This window comes from Anomalospiza imberbis, chromosome 22, assembly GCF_031753505.1.
Source record: "Anomalospiza imberbis isolate Cuckoo-Finch-1a 21T00152 chromosome 22, ASM3175350v1, whole genome shotgun sequence".
NCBI lineage: Eukaryota > Metazoa > Chordata > Aves > Passeriformes > Viduidae > Anomalospiza > Anomalospiza imberbis.
Window position 1 is genome coordinate 9135715 of NC_089702.1, and position 21191 is coordinate 9156905.

A 21191-nucleotide genomic window follows, 5' to 3' on the forward strand; every position below is an offset into this window, starting at 1 on the left:
GGGTATGGGGTGGTGGGGGGGCACATGGGGTCCCCTCTGACTTAGGGACCCCTGCAAGAAGAAAAGGGACTACTTGGGGACCCCTCCCCAACTGGGGGGACTCCCCGGCAATTGCGCCCCTCCTCTGTTAAAAAACCCTCATAGTCCCACTGTAACCACCCCTTACTTTGTTTGGCATGAGTGAGTTCTGGGGTTCCCCCCTCACTCCCCCAAAGAACTTGAATTTGGGGTTTAAAAAAAGCAAAAACCCAAGTTTTTATTTAAATAAACCCTAAAGGAGGAGGGAGGACACACAGTAGGTGGGAGGGACACTGGCGGGACACAGTGGAAAGGGGGAACACAAAATTTGGGGACCCTTAGAAAAATCTACAGTTTAAAAGTGACCCCCCCCCGCCCCCCTAGGGCTGCACCCCACTTCCCCCCCAATAGCAAAATAACTGTATTAAACCCTAAATCCCAACAAAACACCCCAAAAATGAAACTGAGGGGTGTGATGGGGGCTGGGAGCCCTCGCAGGTGGGGGGCCCTGGAGTTCCCCCTCCCTCCCCCAAGAATCTCCCAACCCGCCCCCCACCAGCACCCCAACCCCTGCTGGAGCCCCCAAACTGCTCCCCTGGGCCCCACAAATTTGGGGGAATGGGCTCAGCAGAGCCAAAGTCCTTCTTGAAGTGTCATTGGGGGAGGTCCCCAAAATTTGGGCCCCTCCCAAAACTCCCTCAGGCCCAGAAAGGGAGTTCAGGGCACAAAAATGGTGGAGCCAATCTCATCTCTCTTGCCCCTTGGAGCAGTCTGTGATGGGGGGACAGGGACACCCCCAAAATGGGGGAGGAGAGCAGGGGCCCACCTCACGGTTTTGGGGGGCTGCTCCTGTCCCCCCTCACCTCGCCCCTGATCCGGGGGTTTTCACAGAAACTGAGGGGCCTCTCGCCCCCCCGCTTCCTCCACCCACCTAGGGCGCAGACCTCCTAGCATGGGAGGACATAGGCAGCACCCCAAAACTATGCAGAAGAAGGAGAAACCCCCCCAAAATCTGAAGGAGTTCCAGAGGAAATGGGAAGTGCCGCTGAGTGTCCCACAGGATGCACAGCTCAAGGGAGGGGCCCCCAAATTCCTTTTTTTTCCCCATTTTCCAATTAAAAAAAAAAAAAAAAGGGTGTGCACCCACCACCCCCCACAAGCTGAGGCACCCCACAACATCTTCAGTTTTCCTCCTTTTCCAAAAGGAGAGAGTGATTGATGCTGTTCCCAGTGGGACCCTCCTACCTGTGCACAGGTATCCCGGCTCCACCGGGATTTCGGGCAGTTTGGGGGTTCCCAGTCTTTCCTAAGAGGGGGAGGGGTGGATTCAGTGGTATAATGATGGTGGGGGGGCCACTTGAAGATTCCAGGAGGATTTTTGGGATCATAATCCAAGTTTTTAGGCCGGAGGGCAGGAAGGATCCGAGTTTTTTCATGTTGGCAGCGCTTGGGTTCTTCCCCATCCTTATAGGGGTGAGAAATCCAGGTGAGGCAGAGCATGGTGATGTGGGGGGGGGTGAAGGAAGAAACACCTCCCTCCCACACCCCCTGAACTTCCCGGTGTTCCCAGATTTTCACAGCAGGAGCTGGGAGTCGGGAGGGGTCTTGGTCTGGCAGCCTTGGCACATGCGCTTGTGTCGGAGCAGCCGGTCCGTGCGGGAGAAGCTCTGCGGGGGGACAAGGCGGGGTCAGTTGTGGGGGTGGCGCTGTGAATCCCAGGGGTGCCCCCCCCTATTCCCACGGGAATTCTCCCGTGAGTACCTGCATGCAGCGCTCGCACTGGTAGGGCTTCTCCCCACTGTGCACACGCTTGTGCCGCTCCAGGTGGTACTTCTGGATGAAGCGCATGTCGCACATGTCGCACTCGAACGGCTTCTCCCCTGGAATTCCAGGCGGGAATCAGCGAGGGAGGGGGCGGGGAGTGGGAGCTGCTCATTAACGAGGGCTCATTACCGGTGGAGCGAGGGGGTGGGGGGGGCTGCTCATTAACGAGGGCTCATTACCGGTGTGGATGAGGATGTGCCGTTTGAGGTGGTAGCTGCTCCGGAAAGCGCCGAAACAATGGTCGCAGATGAAGTTCTTGAGCTGGAAGGAGCCGTTTTGCTCAATCACCACCATCTGAAATGGGGGGGATTTGGGGGTTCAGAGCCGGGGGGACCCCCAGCAGCCCCCCCAAATCCCCCCCCCCGGCCGTCCTGCGCCTGCCGGAGTTTGGGAGATTGTCTTCCTCCTCCTTCTCCTCGTGCGGCGCGGCGGCAAACCTGGGATCCTCGGCGGGAGGAGCTCGGGGGTCCCTCGGCGCCGGGAACCCGCTTGCGGCGCTGCCGGGGGGGCGAGGGGGTGTCAGCGGCCCCCGAGATGGCCCCCGACCCCCCCCAGACCCCAAAATCGAGGGGGGACCCCCCTGCTGGGGGAGGGGACCTGCCTTTTTCATGGATTTCTTGGGGTTGGAGGCCTCAGGCGCATCATCGTCCTTGCGGGCACGGGGCTTGTCGGGGTCCTGGCGGAGGGACTGGGGGGGACACGAATTGGGGTGGGGTTTGAAAGGGGGGGTTTGGGGGGCACAAATTGGGAGGGGTTGGGCACAGGGCAGGAATTGGGATGGGGGGATTGGGAAGAGGGGATTGTGGGACCAAGAATTGGTGGGAAGGGGTTTGGGAAGGAGTGATTGGGGGGCAAGAATTGGGATGGGGGAATAGGGGGGCAGGGATTTAGGGGGTTTGGGAAGGGGGAAGGAATTGGGGGGCAATTGGGAAGGGGAGATTGGGGGACCAGGAATTGAGAGGGATTAGGAGGGGGGCAGGAATTGGGAAGGGGGGATTGGGCAAGCAGGATTTGGGGCAGGTTGGGGGAGCAGGAATTAAGGGACAGGAATTGGGGTGGGGGGATTAGGGAGGGTGAACCGGGGCAGGAAATTGGGGAGGGGGGTTCAGGATGAGCAGGGAATGGGGAGGTTGGGGGATAATGGAATTGAAGGGGAAACAATGGAATTAGAACAGGAAAATCCAAGGCAGGAAAAGACCCAATACACGAGGAAAAATCCAAATGAAGGAGGAAAAGGCCAATAAAAGAAAGCAAAGGGCGAGTGAATGAAAAATCAAGTAAGGGCGAGAAATGGGAAATTAAAGGACAAAAAACTCAATTAAAGCAGAAAAAGGTCAAATGAGAAGTGAGAAATTGAAACTAAAGCAGGAAAACTAAAGGAGGAAAAACCCAAATAAAGGCAGGAAAAAGCCAAATTAGAAGTGGGAAAGGTCAAATAAAATGTAGAAAAGGATGACTAAAGGGAGAAAACCTCAAATTCTAGGATAAAAAAATCAAATTCAAGGAGGAAGAGGCAAATTAAAGATGGAAAATGGCAAATTTGGGGCAGAATAGCCCAAATTAAAGCAGGAAAAAAATTAGTTGGAAACCCCCAAATAAAAGCTGGAAAAAAAAAAAAGAAATTCAACACAGAAAAAGCAAATTAAAGGTGGAAACCCCCAAATTAAGTGTGGAAATACCCAAATTAAAGGTGGAAAACTCCAAATTAAAGCAGGAAACCCCCAAATTAAAGGTGGCCAAAGCCAAGCTAAAGGCATAAACCCCCAAATTAAAGGGCAAAATCCCCCAGTTAAAGCTGGGATCCCCCAGTGGAAGGTGCCAGATCCCAGCCAGGGCTTCCCACTCCATACCAGGAGGTCGGGGCTGGAGCCCCGTTCCCGGTTCCCGTCCTGTTTCCCGCCGGATTTGGGCATCATCTTCTTGCTGGCAACGGTGGGGACGAGGCAGACGCCCGAGAGCCCCTCGCAGGCCAGGAGACTCGCCTGGAACAGGGAGGGACCCCCAGGATCAGCCCCACAGCCCGGGAACACCGGGGTGCACCCTGGAGGGGGTGTGGGCCAGCAGCCCCTGCTTCTGGGCCCTGATGGGAGGTTTGGGATGCTCTCGAGGGAAATTTGGGATAATCTGGGGAAACTTTGGGGTGATCTCGAGGGAAATTTGGGATGATCCTGGGGAAACTTTGGGATGATCTCGAGGGAAATTTGGGATGATCCTGGGGAAACTTTGGGGTGATCTCGAGGGAAATTTGGGATGATCCTGGGGAAACTTTGGGGTGATCTCGAGGGAAATTTGGGATGATCCTGGGGAAACTTTGGGGTGATCTCAAGGGAAATTTGGGATAATCCTGGGGAAACTTTGGGGTGATCTCGAGGGAAATTTGGGATGATCCTGGGGAAACTTTGGGATGCTCTTGAGGGAAATTTGGGATGATCCTGGGGAAACTTTGGAATGATCTCGAGGGAAATTTGGGATGATCCTGGGGAAACTTTGGGATGCTCTCGAGGGAAATTTGGGATGATCCTGGGGAAACTTTGGGATGCTCTCGAGGGAAATTGGGGATAATCTGGGGAAACTTTGGGATGATCTTGAGGGAAATTTGGGATGATCCTGGGGAAACTTTGGGATGATCTCGAGGGAAATTTGGGATGATCCTGGGGAAACTTAGGGATGATCTCGAGGGAAATTTGGGATGATCCTGGGGAAACTTAGGGATGATCTCGAGGGAAATTTGGGATAATCTGGGGAAACTTTGGGATGATCTCGAGGGAAATTTGGGATAATCTGGGGAAACTTTGGGATGATCTCGAGGGAAATTTGGGATAATCTGGGGAACCTTTGGGATGATCTCGAGGGAAATTTGGGATGAACCTGGGGAAACTTTGAGGATGATGTCAGGGGAAATTTGGGATGGTCCCAGAATAATTCTGGGAAGACCCCGAAGTGGAAGAGAGGGCGTTGAACCCTCTTCTTTCAGTCCAATGAGGATTTAAGGTCAAATGGGAAAATTCAAGGGAATTGTGCAGCAACTTTGGGATAATCCTGTGGAAAAGTGGGATAAACCCATTGCAAAATGGGAAGACCCCAAAACTGGGAATGAAGGAGGTTGAACCCCCTTTTTTGAGGCCTGTTGGGACCTAAGGGTTAATGGGAAATTAGAGGATAATCCCAGGAAAAAAAAAAAAAAAAGGGGAATTACAGGGAACATTTGGGATAATTCCTGAATAATTCTGTTAGGAGCCCCAAAGAAGGATGGTTTGGGGAGGGGGGGGCTGAACCCCAAATTTGAGGCCTGACAGGACCTAAAGGCTACTGGGGAAATCTAGGGAATCCTGGAGAAAACTGGGATAATCACAAGGAAAATTCAGAATAAACGTGAGAAAATTTTGGGAGAATACCAGGGAAAACTGGGATAATCCTGGGGTAACTCTGGGAAGACCCCAGGGTGTGTTTGGGGTTGGGAAAAACTTCTTCCAGGCCAGAGAGGATCTAATGGATAACAGGAAATTTCACAATAATCCTGGGGAAAATTTGGATTATCTCAGGGTAAACTGGGACAATTCCAGTGGAAACTGTGAGAATTCAGGAATAACTCTGGAAAAACCCCGAAAGTGGGGAGGGGAAGGAGGGGGAGGCAAAGACACCCCCAAGACACCCCCAAACTGTCTACTGAACTACTGACCCACCTTTATTTGGGCCCTAAAGGCTACCGGGGAAATCCTGGGGAAAACTGGGATAATCAGGGGAAAAATTTGGGATAATACTGTGGAAAGTTTGGGAAGACTCCACGTGTGGAGGGGCAGCTTGAACCTCCTTTTTTGAGGCCTCATCGGCCCTCAGGGCTAAGGGGAAAATTCAAGATATTTCTGGGGAAAATCAGGATAATCTTGAGGAAAACAGGGATAATCCTGTGATATCCCCTGGAGCAGGATGGGGAGGCACCCCCCACCCTGGTGCAGGGGGAGGGAAGCTCCAGCTGTCTCCCCTCTTCTTTCCCTTTTCCCATTTTTTTGGGGCCGTTGTTCCCCCAAATTCCTGGGCCTGGGGGTGTCACGATGCAGGAGGTGGGGGCTCATTACCTGAGCCATGCTGTGGGAGCCTTTGGCCTTACTTCTCGCCCAGGTAAAGCTCGTTTGGGGTAAGAAAAGGTGGGATCAGTAAATTTTTATGGATTTTTGGGCGGGCTCCAGTACCCGCCACGGCGCCGCCATTCCTTCTCCTCCTCCTCCTCCTCCTCCTCCTCCTCCTCCTCTTCCTCCTCCCAAGGGGGCCACTGGGGCAGGAAGGGGGGGAGACAGGGCCGGGCTCCCCCCCAAAGCCGGGACCCCCCGAGCTGGGCGGGCGCTGGATCTGCGGGGACGGAGCTGAATCCAGGGGGATTCGCCTGGGGGAACAGCGGGAGAAGGGGGTCAGAGGGGGCCAGGGGGTCAGAGGGGGCCGAGGGGATCAGAGGGGGTCAGAGGGGCCCGAGGGGTCAGAGGGGCCCGAGGGGGTCAGAGGGGATCAGAGGGGCCCGAGGGGGTCAGAGGGGATCAGAGGAGGCCGAGGGGGTCAGAGGGGCCCGAGGGGGTCAGAGGGGGCCTGAGGGGGCCCGAGGGGGTCAGAGGGGCCCGAGGGGGTCAGAGGGGGTCAGGGGGTCAGAGGGGCCCGAGGGAAGGACGTCGGGGTGGGGACCAGGGAGGCAACAGGGACACCCCACGAGTAATGTGGAGAGGTGTCCCAGGACAGGATGGCACTGCGGGGCGTGCGGATAATTCCTGGAACAGGGGGAAGGGGGAAAAAGGGGGTCCCGGGGGTGGGTGACTCTGGGGAGGGGGAGGTGGGGACGATTCTGGGGGTTCCCCAGGGTGTCTGTAACCTGCGGGGGATGGAGGGGTCGGGGGGGGTGACACAGGAGGGACCACCAGGGCGAGGGGTCTCGGGGGGGTCACACCTGGGGGTGAGCGGGGAGGGCGCGGAGGGGGTGGGACACACCGGGGAGACCCCAGGGAGAGCGGGGGGCAGATCCCGGGGAGTCCCAGCGGCGGTGTCCCGGGGAGGGGTCTCAGCCGGGGAAAGGCTCGGGGAGAGGCACGTCGGGAGGGGTCACACCGGGGATCGGGGCCGCCTCTCTTGTTAGGGATCTCCTCCCAATCCCTCCCCATCCCCCTCCCACCCCTAGCCCGTTCCCCTCCCGCCATCCCCCGTGGGAACGGCCCCCCGGTGCCGGGCGGGGTCCGGGCGGGCCTGAGGGTGCCGGAGAGTCTGGCGGGAGGTGTCATGGTGGGGGGGGGCTCGATCCGTACCTGCCGCGGCCCCTCCGCGCTCCGACCGCCCGAGCCCGGCCCCGCCGCCCCCCCGCCGCCGCCACCCGGAACCGGAAACCCCCGCCCCCGCCGCCGCTTCCGGGGCCGCAGGGCGCCGGGCGGAAGGGAAGGCTACCTTGCGCATGCGCAGAGTGGCGGCGGGACGGCGAACGCTGCGCCGCCATAGTGGGGTGGGGAAGTTGCCATGGCAACGGCGCGGCCTGGACCCCTCCGAGAGCCCCCGACCCTCCCTGACCCACCCCCAGGGGAGGGACCCACCCCTCTCGATCCCCCCTGACTCACCGCGATCGGGACCCACTACGGCCCGACCCCACCCCCGATCCCCAGGTCGCGCCCGGTCGCGGGACCGACGCCCTCCCGCAGACAATCCTCCGCCGGCGCCTCGCCTCCGCTGCCCCCACTCGCGACACACCCTTGGGGACCCCCTACTACAACCGCCCTTTGAGCTCCCCCCCTCACTGTGACTCCTTCCTTTGGGGCCTCCCCTGTGACCCCTTTTGGGGGCCGCTCCGCCCTTTTCCTCTGCCCCCCGTTATTGTCCCCCCCACCCCCCCGGGGCAGGTACTGGCCCTCCCCGTGGTGTCTCAGAATTGAGGGGGATACTGGAAATGGGGCACTGGGATTGGGGGGCACACTGAGAAGGAAGGGCACTGGGCATGGGTGTGGGGACACAGGGGACAAGGGGGACACCAAACACTGGTGGTGGGACGCACTGGGAATGATGGGGGGACACTAGGGACAGCTGGGGGGTACACTAGGAATGGGGGGGATACTCTGGGGACGGAGGGGACAATGGGAATAAGTTTGGGGACCCTGGGAATGTGTGGTGGCCACACTGGGAATGGGTTGTGGGGACACTGGGAATGGGAGGACATATGGGGTCACCACTCTTCCCTCTTCCCACGGATCCAGGGACACAGTCCTAACCCTGCCCCCTGCCCCCAGAACCCTCTGGGGCTCCTTCCTGAGTCCTGGACTTTGCTCCTTGCCCCTTGGCGACGTGAGCAGAGGAAAATTCCATCCTGCGGAGGGAAGAGAGAGAAGCCAGGAGAGCCTGATCCAGGAGAGTCTGATCCCAGGAAAAGCTTCTCCTGGGAGCACCTAATTCTGGGATCACCTGGTCCCTGGATCACCTAATCCCAGGAGAAGCTGGTCCTGGCAGCACCTGATCCTGGAAAATTCCAGCTAGCAGAGGTGAGAAGAGAGGTGAGTCCCGAGAGCCTGATGCCCAGAGAAACCCATCCTGGGAACACCTAATTTTGCAATCATCTTGTCCCAGAACTACCTCATTCCAGAAGAACATCATTCTGGAATCACTTTATCCCAGGAGAATTTCACCCTGAGAGAGCCTTATTCCAGGAGCACCTCATCCCAGGGAGAAGCTCAGCTTGGGATCACCTTATCCCAGGAGATCCTTGTCCTGGGATCACTTTATCCCAGAATTATCTCCTTCCAGGAGAAGCTCATCCTGGGATCCCCCATCCTGCCACCTGCTGCCAATCCCAGACCCAGGGTCCCTCCGGCGCATTTCAGGGTCTCCTTGTGTTCTCCTGCCATGGCTGAGCCCTCTGGGGCTGGGTGCAGCATCCCATTGGATGATCCCGGCCTGGACATCGCCGCTGGGGAGGAATTCCTGCAGGAAGTGTTCCAGATCCTGCTGGAGGAGGGCGTGCGGAAGAGCACGGATGCGACACAGAAGGTTGGGCCACTGGAGCACTCAGGAGGGTGGGGGTCCCCAATCCCATCCCATTCCTGTTTCCAGTCCCATTCTCAATCCCAATCCCATTCCTGTCCCCACAGGTATGTGTCTGGAAGGAGCCCGCTGCGAGGGGCTGGGGTCCCCAGTCTGTCCCTATTGCCTGTCCTGTTCCCAGGCATTCCCGGTCCCAGTCCCAATCCCATTCTCATTCCCAGTCATTCCCAGGCGTGTGACTGGAAGCAGACATGGAAGGGGGTGGGGGTCACAATATTGCTCCTTTCCCAGTCCTATTCCCATTCTGAAAACCAGTTCCAGTCCCGTTCCCAATCGTGTTCCTAATACAAGTCCCAGTTCCGCCCTGTTCCTGTAGCTAGTCCCATTCCCAATCCCATTCTCAGTCCCATTTCCAGTCCTGTTCCCATTCCGAGTCCCCTTCCCAATCTTACACTCGGAACAGGACTGGGAGTGGGATTGGGGTTGGGAATGAGAGTAAATCCCAGTTGCAGTCTCATTCTCATTTCCAGTCTGTTCCTGATCTTGTTTCCATTTCCAGTCCCATTTGCAATCCCACTTCCAGCCCCATTCTCATTCCCATTCCCCACTCTGTGCACAGTTCCGGTGCCAGGCCTATTCCCATTCTGGTTCCTGGTTCCTGTCCCATTCCCATTCCCAGTCTTGTTTCCATTCCCAGTCCCTCCCAGTCATTCCCAGCTCATTCCCAGGTGTGTGACTGGAAGGAGCCGCAGGAGCTGCGGGAGCTGCTGGATCTGGAGCTGCGGAGCGACGGGGAGGGGCAGGAGCAGCTCCTGCAGCGCTGCCGGGACGTGCTGCGCTTCAGCGTCCGCACTGGTGCGCTCCCAGTATACACCAGTGCACACCAGTACACAGGAGTACAGCCCCAGGGCAGGCCCAGTGCCTCCCAGGGCAGCCCCTTCTCCGTTTGGCACGGCACCTCCCACGTCCTGGTCCAGCCCCAGCGGTTCCCAGTGTGGCCCCTGGTGCCTCCCAGTGTCGAACATTGTGGCCCCTGCCATGTTCCCCTCCATGTCCCCCCGATATTCTGTGTCTCCCTTGACTGCCCCTGTGCCCCCCATTTCCCTCTGCATCCACTCCCTCACCCCACCATGTACCCCCAACTCCTCCATGTCCCTTCCGTTCCCTCCTTACCCACCCCCGATCCTTCATGTCCCCTGATCCTCCATGTCCCTCTTGCGTCCCCCCTCGATTCCCCTGTATCCCCCCTGCCCCCCAGTTTTCCCATTTCCTCCCACCCCTCCATTCTGCTCTCCATGTCCTCCTCCTGTCTCCTCAATCTCCTTATGACCCCACCATGAGATCCTCCCAGGTCCTTCCCTTATCTTCCTGTGTCCCACCTCCCATGTGCCCTCCCCAGCCCTCTCATGTTCCCCCCCATTTCCCCCTATCCCCTGCCCTATCTCTCTCTGTGTCCCCCTCCATGTCCTCCCCTGACCACCCTATGTCCCCACCCATGTTCCCCCAGGTCACCCCCGGTTCTTCAACCAGCTTTTCTCGGGGCTGGACCACCACGCCCTGGCTGGCCGGTTCCTCACCGAGACCCTCAACACGAGCCCGTGAGCCCCCGACACCCCCAAATGGGGGCTGGTGGGTGGGGGGATCCCCTAAAAACCTGCCGTGACCCTCCCCTCCCCCAGATCCACCTGCGAGGAACCCCTGGTGCTGATGGAGTGGGAGGTGTTGAGGGGAGGATGAAGTTTGGAGGGAGGGTTTTGGGGGTGTTGAGGAGCCCAAATAAGAAAGGACCTGCCAAAACCCTGTCCTGACTCCCCTGATCTAGCCCCCAGTGTTGGTGCTGATGGGGGGGGGTTCTGCTGATGGGGGGAGGGGTTTGGGTGCTGAGTGGGAGGGTTTTGGGGTGCTGAGGCTCCAGGGGAAGGTGTTTGGGGTTCTGAGGTTTCAGGGGGAGGGGAACCCTGTGACTCCTGCTGGACCCTTCCAGGTACACATACGAAATCGCCCCAGTGCTGGTGCTGATGGAGGAACAGGTCCTGGCCAAGCTCCGGGAGCTTGTGGGATGGAGTAGCGGCGATGGGATCTTCGCTCCCGGTATCCTGGACCCTTCCTGAGGGTTATCCCTGTCCCCCCTCTCCCCCTGGCAGCCTGTCCATGGTGCCCTGGGGGTGAAACAGAGGTCCCTGTCCTGGGCAGGGGGCTCTATATCCAACATGTTGGCCATGAACGTGGCGCGATTCCGGCGTTTCCCGGAGAGCCGGAGCAGAGGGAACTGGGACCTGCCGCGCCTGGGCCTGTTTGCATCCCAGGAGGTGGGAGTGGGGGCTTCAGGTCACCCCAAAACCTGATCCTCAGGGTCATCCCAATTTGGATCCATGAGGTCACCCCAAAACTAGTCCCTGGCGTCATTCCAAACCTGGTCCTGGCATCACCCCAAAACCTGATCTGCAGGGTGATCCCAATTCTGATCCATGGGGTCACCCAAAACCTGATCCCTGGGGTCATCCCAAATGTGTCTCCCTGAGGTCACACAGGACCTGATCCCCTGGGTCACTCCAAATCTGATTCCTGGGATCTCCACAAAACCTGATCCAGGGTGTCACCTGGGGTCATCTCAAAACCTGATCCTGGCCTCACCCCAAAGCTGATCCTTGGAGGTCGTCCTAAACCTGATCCTTGGGGTCACCCCAAAACCTGGTCACTGAGGTCACCCCAAAACCTGGCCCATGGGGTAACCCTGAGTCTGGTCCCTGAGATTACCCAAAATCTGGGGTTACCCCAAGTCTGGTCCCTGAGGTTACCCAAAATCTGGTTCCTGGGGTCCCCACAATCTCAGTCCTGTTTTCCTGCCCAGAGCCATTACTCCATCCTAAAAGGAGCTGCTCTCCTGGGAATTGGCACGGACAACGTTCACCTGGTGCGAACAGACAAGAGGTGGGTGCTGGGAGGTCCTGGGGGACCCCAGGTCAGGGGTTCCTCCATGTCTCCATCCCTGTCCTTTCCCCTCAGGGGAAAGATGATCCCCGAAGAGCTGGAGAAGGAGATCCAGAGGGTGAAAGCTGAGGTCAGGAGAGGCTGCACCCCCCATGTCCCCAAAGCCCCTCAAACTCCCCAATGCCTCCCCAGTATGCCCAACAGCCTTCCCAGTGTTCCCAAAGCTCCCTCAAAGTCCACTCGAAGTCCCCAAAGCCTCTCCAGTGTTCCCAAAGCCCTTCCCATGTCCACTAAACCTCCCCATGTCCCCCAGTGCCCCCCCAATGTCTCCCTAAATCTCCCCAATGTCCCCCCAAATAACCTGAATCTCCCCCAATGCCCCCCCACTGTCCTTTCAACTCTCCCATGCACCCAATGTCCTCTGTCCTCCCCAGGCCTCCTGTCTCCCCTTAAAGTCAGTCCCCTGTCTGCCCCAAAGTCCTCTGTACCCCATTTCCTGCACCCTTAATGTCCCCCTGTATCCTCCAGCTCCCCCAACCTACCTCCTGAGCCCCCTCAAAGTCCCCCCATATGCCCACCAAGGGCTCGAAGCCCCTTCTTTTCTGTGCCACCGTCCTGGCCACCTTTGACTTTCTGTGTCTCCCTGTCTCCCAAATCCCCCCAAGCCTTCCTTGATCAACAAAAACCCCTCCAGATCCCCTCCAAATTGCCCCCAAAGCTTGCCCAAATGCTCCCTCAGGACTCAGAGCCCCTTTTTTTTCTGTGCCACCATCCTGAGCACCTTCAACCCTCTGTGTCCCCCTGTCCTCCTTCCCCCAAATCCCCCTCAGGCCTCCCCAGGTCCCTCCCAAGCCCTCTCAGATTCTCTGCAAATCCCCCTGAAACCCCCCCAGACCCCCTCAGACCCCTCCCAAAGCTCCTCCAAGTGCCCCCCACCCAAGACTTGGAGCCCCTTCTTTGTCTATGCCACCATCCTGGCCACCTTTGACTCCCTGTGCCCCCCTCCCTTCCACCCTCTTCCATGCCCCCTGCACCCCCCAATACCCCCAGACCCCTCCCTAATCCCCCCCAGGGCTCAGAGCCCCTCTTTGTGTGTGCCACGAGTGGCACCACTGTCCTGGGCGCCTTCGACCCGCTGGACGCCATCGCCGACATCTGTGCCCGCCACGGGCTGTGGCTGCATGTGGACGTGAGTCCGGGGGGTCCCTGGCTGGGGGGGCTCAGGGGTCCTCCTGTGGGTGCTGATCCCCCTTTCCCTGCAGGCAGCATGGGGGGGCAGCGCCCTCCTGTCCCCTCAACTCCGTCACCTCCTTGCTGGCATCCACAGGTGTGTCCCTCCCCCTGCCCCCACAAAAGACTCCCACCCCCCCCCCGAGTTTTTGGGGATACCCTTTTCCCCACAGGGCTCCCCCAAACTCTGCTGTTCCTCCCCACCAGAGCCGACTCAGTGACCTGGAACCCCCACAAGCTGTTGATGGTGGGATTGCAGTGCTCGGCATTCCTGCTCCGTGACAGCTCCGTAGGTGCCCCTCATTGTGAATTCCTGCCCCTGGGATGCCTCCTGGGCCCCCTCATTAATTTTGGTGCCCCCTGCCCCTCCTAGGGGCTCCTGCAGCGCTGCCATGGCGTGGGGGCCTCGTACCTGTTCCAGCGGGACAAGTTCTATGACGTGTCCCTGGACACAGGGGACAAGAGCCCCCAGTGCGGCCGCCGCGCCGATGGCCTCAAGCTCTGGATCCTCTGGAAAGCAGTGGGAACCCGGGGGCTGGGACAGCGTGTGGAGCGGGCGTTCAGTGCCACTCGGTGAGCCTCGGGACTGGGGGAACCCTCCAACCTCCCAAACTCGGCTTCACCCCTTTGCTCCCCCCAGGTATCTGTTGGAGCAGGTGAAGAGGAGGGAGGGATTCCAGCTGGTGATGGAGGTAAGGGTGATGCTGGAATGTGGGATGGGGGATGTGGACACCTAAGAGTCCCGGAGGTTGGAATGCCATACGTTTAAATAATCCTAGAGGTTTAACTCCCAGGGGATTAATCCCAAAGGTTTGAATCCCTAAGGTTTAAGTTCCAGAGTTTTCAGTCCCAGAGGCTGAAATCTCAGAGTTTTGAATTGTCCCAGTTTAAATCTTGGAGGTTTAAATCCCTGAAGACAAATCCCAGAGGTTTAAATCCCAGAATGTGAAATCCTGGAGTTTGGAATTCCACAGGTTTAAATTATCCCAGGGGTTGAAATCCCAGCAGTTTAAATTCTGGAGTTTTAATCATCCTGAAGTTTCCATTTTGGAGGTTTCAATCCTGGAGGATTAAATTCTGCAGGTTCCAATCCTAGACAATTAAATACACATGGCTGAATTCCTGGGGGTCCAAATCCCTGTCAAATTATGGGAATTGGGTGAATGGCCATAATCTCCTTCCTCTTCCTCTTCCTGCAGCCAGAATTTATCAACCTCTGCTTCTGGTTCATCCCGCCCAGCCTGCGGGGCCAGGAGAGCTCCCCAGAATTCTGGGACAAACTGGGAAAGGTGAGCCCAGAATTCCAAATTTCTCCCACCACTAACAGTCCTCCAAATCCCAAAAAAATCACCCAAAAATAAAACCAAAATCCTCCTGAAATCGTATTTCCCCCTAGGTGGCCCCAGCCATCAAGGAAAAGATGATCCGGAGGGGCTCCATGATGGTGGGATACCAACCGCATGGATCCCACGTCAACTTCTTCCGGCAGATTATCACCAATCCTGCTGTCACCCGCCAGGACCTGGACTTCTTCCTGGATGAGATACAGGAATTGGGATGGGATCTGTGAGCACTCCCAAAAACCCCTGTGAAAGACCCAAAAACCTTCCCCCCATCCCTGAGGAAGAGGAGCAGAGACTTGATTTCCTCCTCACAACCCAAAATTGGAAATGATCCCAAAATTCCATGCTTATGGAATAAAAGAGCATTTAATGGTCCTGATCTGATAATAATTTGATATAACCCCACTCTCGAAATGGGGCTTGGGGTGTAGGGGGTCCCTCAATTCCCCTGGAAGCTCTGGAGGCAGTTGTGGATTTTGGGATGAGGATGTAGTGGCCTTGTGACTCTCCTGACATTCCCATGACTTCTTGAAGCTCCAGAGGTTGGAATTTGTATGGAAGAGGATCTGTCAGCACCCAAAAAACTCTTGGGAGAGTACCGCAAAACCTGCTGCATCCATCCCTGAGGAAGTGGAGCAGAGCCTAGACTTCCTTCTGGAATCTTTAAATCAGGAGTAAAGATGGATGTTCTCGGCGCTTGATCCCAAAACTCCACACTCATGGAATAAAACAGAATTTAATGGTCCCAATTTTATATTAATTTGATATCGCACTCCCCTCCCCCAGAAATGGATTTTGGGGGTCCCTCAATTGCCCTGGAGGCTCTGGAGGAAGTCGAGGATTCCGGGATCGAGTCGGGCGTGCTCAAGGCAGGCTAGGAGCTGGGACACTGTGGCTTCATGTCGCTCCCGCCGCTGCCATGCCCGCAGCATCTCGAAATTCCACAGGACTGGATTGCCGGGATTTTCCTCCTGGATCTGCTCCAGCCGGCTCCGCTCCAGCCCTAGATGCAAAATTCCCACTTCTTGCCACTCTCTTCCCAATCTTTGGGCAACTTTCATCAAATCCTTCTCCGTCAACCGCCGGGGATTCACTGGTGGAGCTGGAATCCCTCCAGCACGATGTCCTGAAGTGGGGTCCCCCCTCACACTGGGGGTGTCCCCGTTAGGTTCCCACGGAATTTTCTCTGGGATTTGCTCTTCCAGGGGCAGCTGGAAGCGCTGGATGAGGTCGAGGCGGCCAAGCTGCCGCAGGATCCCGGCGGTCACATGCAGGGAATTCCCCGGGAAGCGCTGGAGGAGGATCCGGCACAACTCGGGGCGCGATGCCGGGAGCAGAAGCCCGGCAGGAATTTGCCCTTCCAGCAGGAACTTCAGGTTCTGGAATTGCTCCTCCGGGAGCGCCTGGTGCACCTCCAGCAGTGTCACCCGCTCGTCCCTCGCCATCGGGGCAGAAAATCCCGCAGTGAAGTGGGGTTACTCCTAGGACACAAGGGTTGGGAGAGGGGAGTTACCATGCAGCCCAAAAAGTGGGGGAAAAAGGGGGGCCACCCCCGGGCCCCAAAAATTCGGGGTGGGGGTGGAAAGGGGTCACCGTGTGCTCCATAAATTGGGGGCAGATGGGTCACTGCCCACTCTGAGGGCTTTCCTGGTGCCCCCGGTGTCCCCACCCTGCCCGGGGCTGAACCCTCCCAGTGTCCCCCTAGAGCACCCCACCCTGCCCTGGGCCTGAGACTGCCGAGTGTCACCCCAGTGCCTCCCCAACCCTGGGGCTGGGTCCCCCCAGTGTCTCCCCATTCTTCCCTGGGCCTGGGACCCCCAGCGTCACCCCAGTGCCCCCACTCTGTCCTGGCTCCCCCCATGTCCCTCCCGCTGTCCCCGCCGTGCGGCTAGTGCCCTTTGTTCCGGGTGCCCACGATCTCGCGGCGCCCTCGGTGCCCCCCTAGCCCGGATTCCCACCGTTCTCCCCCTCAAGCCCCCGCTCTGCCCCCGCCGCCGCCCCGCGCTCACCGCGCTCCGCTGCCGCCGCGGCGCTCCCGGGGAGCGGAGCGGAGCTGGCGCGGGGGGCGCGGCCTCCGCTCCCGCCACCGCGGCTGCCATGGCAGCGGGGGCGGCGCTGCTGTGCACGGACGGGGCGCGTCCCGCCCGGGGCGCGGCCTGGGGCCGGCGGAGCGGGGCTGGGAGCGCCCTTTGTGGGCTCCGGGCGCGCTAAGGGGGTGCGAGGAGTGAGTCTTGGGCCCAGCGCCCAGCCCCGAGTGCCCCAAGTGGCCCCACTGTCTCCCAGAAATCCTCGATCCCCCCCAATCCTTCAGTCACTTCCAGAACGCCAGTGCCCCCAGTCTCTCAGTGCCCCCAGTAACCTCCAATCCCTCAAACCCCCAGTATCCCCCAGTTCCCCAATGGCCCCGTCAACCCCCAATCCTCTGATATCCCCAGTCTCCCAAGTCCTCCCAATGGTCCAGTCCTCCCAGTATTCTCCAGTCCCTCCATTCCCCCAGTTCCCCCCAGTAACACTGAGTAACCCCTCAGTAGTTCCTGCAATTCCTTAGTCCCTCCAGTATTCCTCAACGCACCCCAGTCCTCCCCAGCATCCTCCAGTGCCCCCCAGGCCCACTAATATCCCCCCAATTCCCCAGTTTTCCCAATCCCCCCAGTACCCCAGTCCACCCAGTATACCCCAATCCCCCCAGTAACCCCCAGTTGTCACAGAATCCCCCAATTCCCCATTCTCTCCATTATCCCTGACACCCCAGTATCGCCCAATTTCCCATTCCCCCCAGAAATCCATTATCCCCCAGGCTCTGCAGTCACCCCAGTATCACCCATCCCCCAGTCCCTCGGTAGCCCCCATATTCCTGTGCATCCCCCAAACCCCTCAGCGTCCCCGAACCACAACCTCCCCCAGGTGTCCCCCCCAGTGTCCCCCCAACCAGACCGACCTGGCCACCCCTCCCCCGACTCCCCCAAGTCCATCCCACCACCGATAGTGGGAGGGTCCTTATTGTTCCTCCCTCTTTATTTTTTTGGGGGGTGGTCCTGGACGGATTGAGGGGAGTCGGAGACCTCCCCCCGACCAGCGCGCTGCGGCACTGGCGGCCGCGCGGGAGCTCTTTCCTCCGCCTCGTCCGATGCCCCTGAGCCCTCCCCGTGCTCCCCGACAGCGCTGAGAGGCTCCTGGGGACATCCCCCCCCAAACTGAGAGTGAGCAATTCCCCCTCGCCCCCACTCGTCCTTGTCTTTTTCCGCCTCCCCTTCCCAGAGCTTCCCGCGATTGCTGCGGTGCGGCGGGAGGGGCGAGAGGAAGCGACCCCCCCCAAATATAGGGGTTCCTCCATGGGGGGAATGGAAGGGGCTGTGGGGTGGGACGAGGGTAGTGAAGTCATTTCACCGTGTGTGTGACCCCAGCATCAGGAGGAGCACGGAGGGGGTTGGGGCAGGCGGGATCCCTCCCTTGGGGGCGGCAGCGACCCCCCCTTGGAGTGTCCTCGGGGCACCCCAGTTCTGTCCCTGCGCCCTCTCTCCCCCCGGCAGGGTCCTTCCGTTTAGGGGACGGTGGGAATGGACGCGGGGGGGTGTCGGCTCCCCGAGACCCCCCCTGGCCCCACGGAACCCCGGGAAGCCCCGCTGCTTGAGGGCCCCCCCATGGGTGAGACCTCTCCACCTCCCCCAAAAGAGGCCTCTGGCCACGGTAAGAGGTTCTGAGGGGAGCCCCTGGAATCGCGGAGGTGGGTGCTTTTTTGGGGGTGCACTAGGGACATGCCATGGGGGGGGACCCTGCCCACGTGGTACAGGGAGGCTTCAAACCTGAGGGAGGGACCTGGGTCCCGGGGGGTCCCAGGGATGTGGGGGGGCTTGTGGTCCCATGCTGTGGAGGCACTCTGATCCTGGAGTATGGAGGTGACCCCATCCCAGGGTAAGGCAATCCTAGGAATGGGTGGCCCATCCTTATGGCACAGGGGTACCTCAATTCCAGGGTAAGGGAGGACAGAGATGTGAGAGAAACCTGTTCCCGTTGTGTGTGGTACCCCAGTTCCAAGGTATTTCCATGTCCCATGCCACAGGATACAGGGGTGTCACACTCCTGTGGCCTGGGGGTACACCAGTTCCAGGGTCTGGAGGTGCCACAGGGAGGTGGGGGTGTCCCAGTCCTATTGAATGGGGTACCCTGATCCTGGAGTACGGGGATTCCCCAGTCCCAAGATATGGGGATCCCAGGAATGTCGGGTTGTCCTATGTCCATGGTGTGGGGTTCTCTGTTCCCAGGGTATGGGGCTGTCTTAATTCCAGGGTAAGACGGTGCCCCGATCCCACAGCTCAGGGGTACCACAGTCCTGGGATGCAGCGATGTCTCATTCCCATGGAATGGGGGTGTCCCAGTGTTGGGGTACAGGGATGTCCCATTCACATGGAATGGGATACCCCAATCCCAGGGTATAGGGCTGCCCTAATCCCAGGAGTTGGTGGCACCACAATCTCAGAGTTCAAGGTCAATATCACCTGATTTGGGGGTGCAGGGTTCTAGTCTCATGGCATGGGAAAGCCCCATTATTGGGATGCAGGGATGTCCCAGTCCCATGGAATGGGATTTTGGGGTGTGAGAATGTCCCAATCTCACATATAGGGATGTCCCAGTATTGGGGTGCAGGGTTGCCCCAAACCCGTGGTATGAGGGTGTCTTGATTTTGGTGTGCAGGGGGGGTTTCTGGGTACCCCAACTCCATCCCTGGTTTCCAGAGGGAATTTTGGTGGCACCACCCCTTGTCTGTCCCAGCCCCTGGCCCCCCTTGCACCCCAATCACAGACCCTTGTCTGGGTGGCAGTGAGGGGCTGGGGGGGAACTGAACTCTGGCTTTGGAATATGATAAGGAATGGGGGTAGGAAAGGGGAGGGAGGGGGTGGCAACAGGGATGGAGAAGGGGGAAGAGGGATGGAGAAGGCTCAGAGGGGGTGGAGAAGGGGAAGAGGACATGGAGAATGTGAAGAGAGGATGGAGCAGATAAGGATGGGAAAAGGAAAGGGAAAAGAGGATGGGAAAAGGGGAAGAGGGGCTGGAGAAGGTGAGAAAGAAGATAGGGAAAGGACAGTGGGAATAGAGCAGCTACAAATACGATGGAGAACGTGGAAAAGGGGAAGAGAACATGACGACACTGAGGTCAGTGGAAAAAGAGGGGAAGGAAGTGCTCCAAAGTGCTGGAGCTGAGGTTCCTTTGCAGGCCATGGTGAGGACTATGGTGAAACAAACTATCCCCCTGTGATGCACGCAGTCCACGGGGGATGCAGAGATCCACTCACAGCCAGTGAGAAAAGTGTTATTGCTGGAGAGGGTGGATGCCAGAGGAGGCTGTGTCTCCAGTGGGAGACCCAAATGGAGAGAGAGGGCCCCTGCTTCCAAACTAGAGCAGCCTGTTCTTAGAGGACTGCACCCCAAGGCCAAGTGATCCATGCCACAGCAGTTTTGGGACAACTGTTTGTCCATGGGAGGGACCCCATGGCAAAGCGGAAAAAAGACTCCTCTCCATGAGCAAACAGAAGGTCTCGAGTGATGAACTGACCAAAACCCCCATGTCCTGTCTCCCAGTGTTTTTGGTGGGAAGGAAGGAGGAAAAAAAAGGTATTGCAAGGGCTTATTTTACTTCTCCTTGTCCCTCTCTGACTCTGTTAATAATAAATTTACTTTATGCCTTTGAATTTGAACCTGTTTCACCCTTAGAGTGTTTTTCTCCCAGTCCTTATCTCAACTCACAAACCCTTCATTAATTCTTTTTTTTCCTCTCTCTTCTGCCCAACTGTAGCAAAATAGGGTAAGCAAACGACTCTCATGAATGCCATGGGATTGAACCCATACGAAGGTTGTGTTACTGGGCATTACCTGCCCAGGGCCCTAGATCAGCTGCGCACCAAGATACACCATAGCTTCTTATCTTGTCCAAAATAAATGCACTGCCAAGAATTTCAGAAGACCACCTTTGAGAAGGGGAAATGACATGGCAAATTGCATCTTCCAGGAGACTACCTTCAAAAGATGGAGATCAGCTCTATAACTGAACAAATTGGAGCAGTGAATTTTCAGTAGGGGAATGCAAGGTTGGGGTAGACAAGGCTACACAAATCTAAGGAGGGGCAGGCAACAGAAAGGCAAGGCCAGGGAAGAAAGGGCTAGGTAGGTCAAGGTGGGGGATGAGCATGTAGAGCAATAAACAGTATTTGCCTTTCCTCAGCTTGCCCTTTTTACCCCTTCCTTGCCTGACTTTGCCTTCCATGCCTATCCTCTCCCTTTCCTTTCCTTTCCTTTCCTTTCCTTTCCTTTCCTTTCCTTTCCTTTCCTTTCCTTTCCTTTCCTTTCCTTTCCTTTCCTTTCCTTTCCTTTCCTTTCCTTTCCTTTCCTTTCCTTTCCTTTCCTTTCCTTTCCTTTCCTTTCCTTTCCTTTCCTTTCCTTTCCTTTCCTTTCCTTTCCTTCCCTTCCCTTCCCTTCCCTTCCCTTCCCTTCCCTTCCCTTCCCTTCCCTTCCCTTCCCTTCCCTTCCCTTCCCTTCCCTTCCCTTCCCTTCCCTTCCCTTCCCTTCCCTTCCCTTCCCTTCCCTTCCCTTCCCTTCCCTTCCCTTCCCTTCCCTTCCCTTCCCTTCCCTTCCCTTCCCTTCCCTTCCCTTCCCAAAATTTGCATTGCCTTACTGACCCCTCTGTGTCCTTCTCTTGCCCTTCCTTACACTCCACTGCCTTGCATTGCCTGGCTTACCCTCTCCCACCTTGACTTCCCCAATGCTTTTTGCCTAGGACTCTCATTGTCTTGCCTATCCCACCCTTGCCTTTCTGTGCTTTTCCTGATCAACCTTGCATTCCATTTTAATTCCTGA

At 57.7% G+C, this 21191-nt stretch overlaps 3 protein-coding genes across 8 annotated transcripts in view; 1 reads left to right on the plus strand and 2 right to left on the minus strand.

Annotated features, from left to right (window-relative positions):
- Positions 1 to 15897, minus strand: part of MFSD5 (major facilitator superfamily domain containing 5) — a 30378-nt gene extending 14481 nt beyond the window's left edge. Inside the window, exon 1 of the mRNA XM_068211777.1 lies at positions 15893 to 15897. The gene's annotated coding sequence lies outside the window, so the exon portion shown is untranslated. The remainder of the gene's footprint in view (positions 1 to 15892) is intronic.
- ZNF740 (zinc finger protein 740) lies at positions 231 to 7284 on the minus strand. 4 transcript variants are annotated; one of them, XM_068211769.1, is made up of 8 exons: positions 7125 to 7284; positions 6033 to 6223; positions 3693 to 3824; positions 2444 to 2530; positions 2280 to 2339; positions 2022 to 2136; positions 1780 to 1898; positions 231 to 1685 (listed from the first exon to the last, which is right to left on the minus strand). In XM_068211769.1, the coding sequence occupies exons 1-8, from the start codon at positions 7267 to 7269 to the stop codon at positions 1593 to 1595; spliced, it is 942 nt and encodes a 313-aa protein (XP_068067870.1). In that variant the 5' UTR covers positions 7270 to 7284; the 3' UTR covers positions 231 to 1592. The 4 variants fall into 4 exon arrangements, with proteins under 4 accessions (XP_068067870.1, XP_068067869.1, XP_068067871.1 ...); XM_068211768.1 differs by having other exon boundaries at positions 2220 to 2339; XM_068211770.1 differs by lacking the exon at positions 2280 to 2339.
- Positions 7914 to 14716, plus strand: CSAD (cysteine sulfinic acid decarboxylase). Of its 3 annotated transcripts, none has more exons than XM_068211773.1 (15): positions 7914 to 8351; positions 8425 to 8844; positions 9567 to 9693; positions 10346 to 10436; positions 10823 to 10929; positions 11032 to 11147; positions 11690 to 11769; positions 11845 to 11899; positions 12842 to 12958; positions 13032 to 13096; positions 13207 to 13288; positions 13373 to 13572; positions 13640 to 13691; positions 14199 to 14288; positions 14396 to 14716. In XM_068211773.1, exons 2-15 carry the CDS (start codon positions 8701 to 8703, stop codon positions 14567 to 14569), a joined length of 1500 nt encoding a protein of 499 aa, XP_068067874.1. In that variant the 5' UTR covers positions 7914 to 8351; positions 8425 to 8700; the 3' UTR covers positions 14570 to 14716. The 3 variants fall into 3 exon arrangements, with proteins under 3 accessions (XP_068067874.1, XP_068067873.1, XP_068067875.1); XM_068211772.1 differs by having other exon boundaries at positions 7914 to 8339; XM_068211774.1 differs by lacking the exons at positions 7914 to 8351; positions 9567 to 9693 and having other exon boundaries at positions 8823 to 8844.
- Positions 15898 to 21191: the final 5294 nt, after the last annotated feature.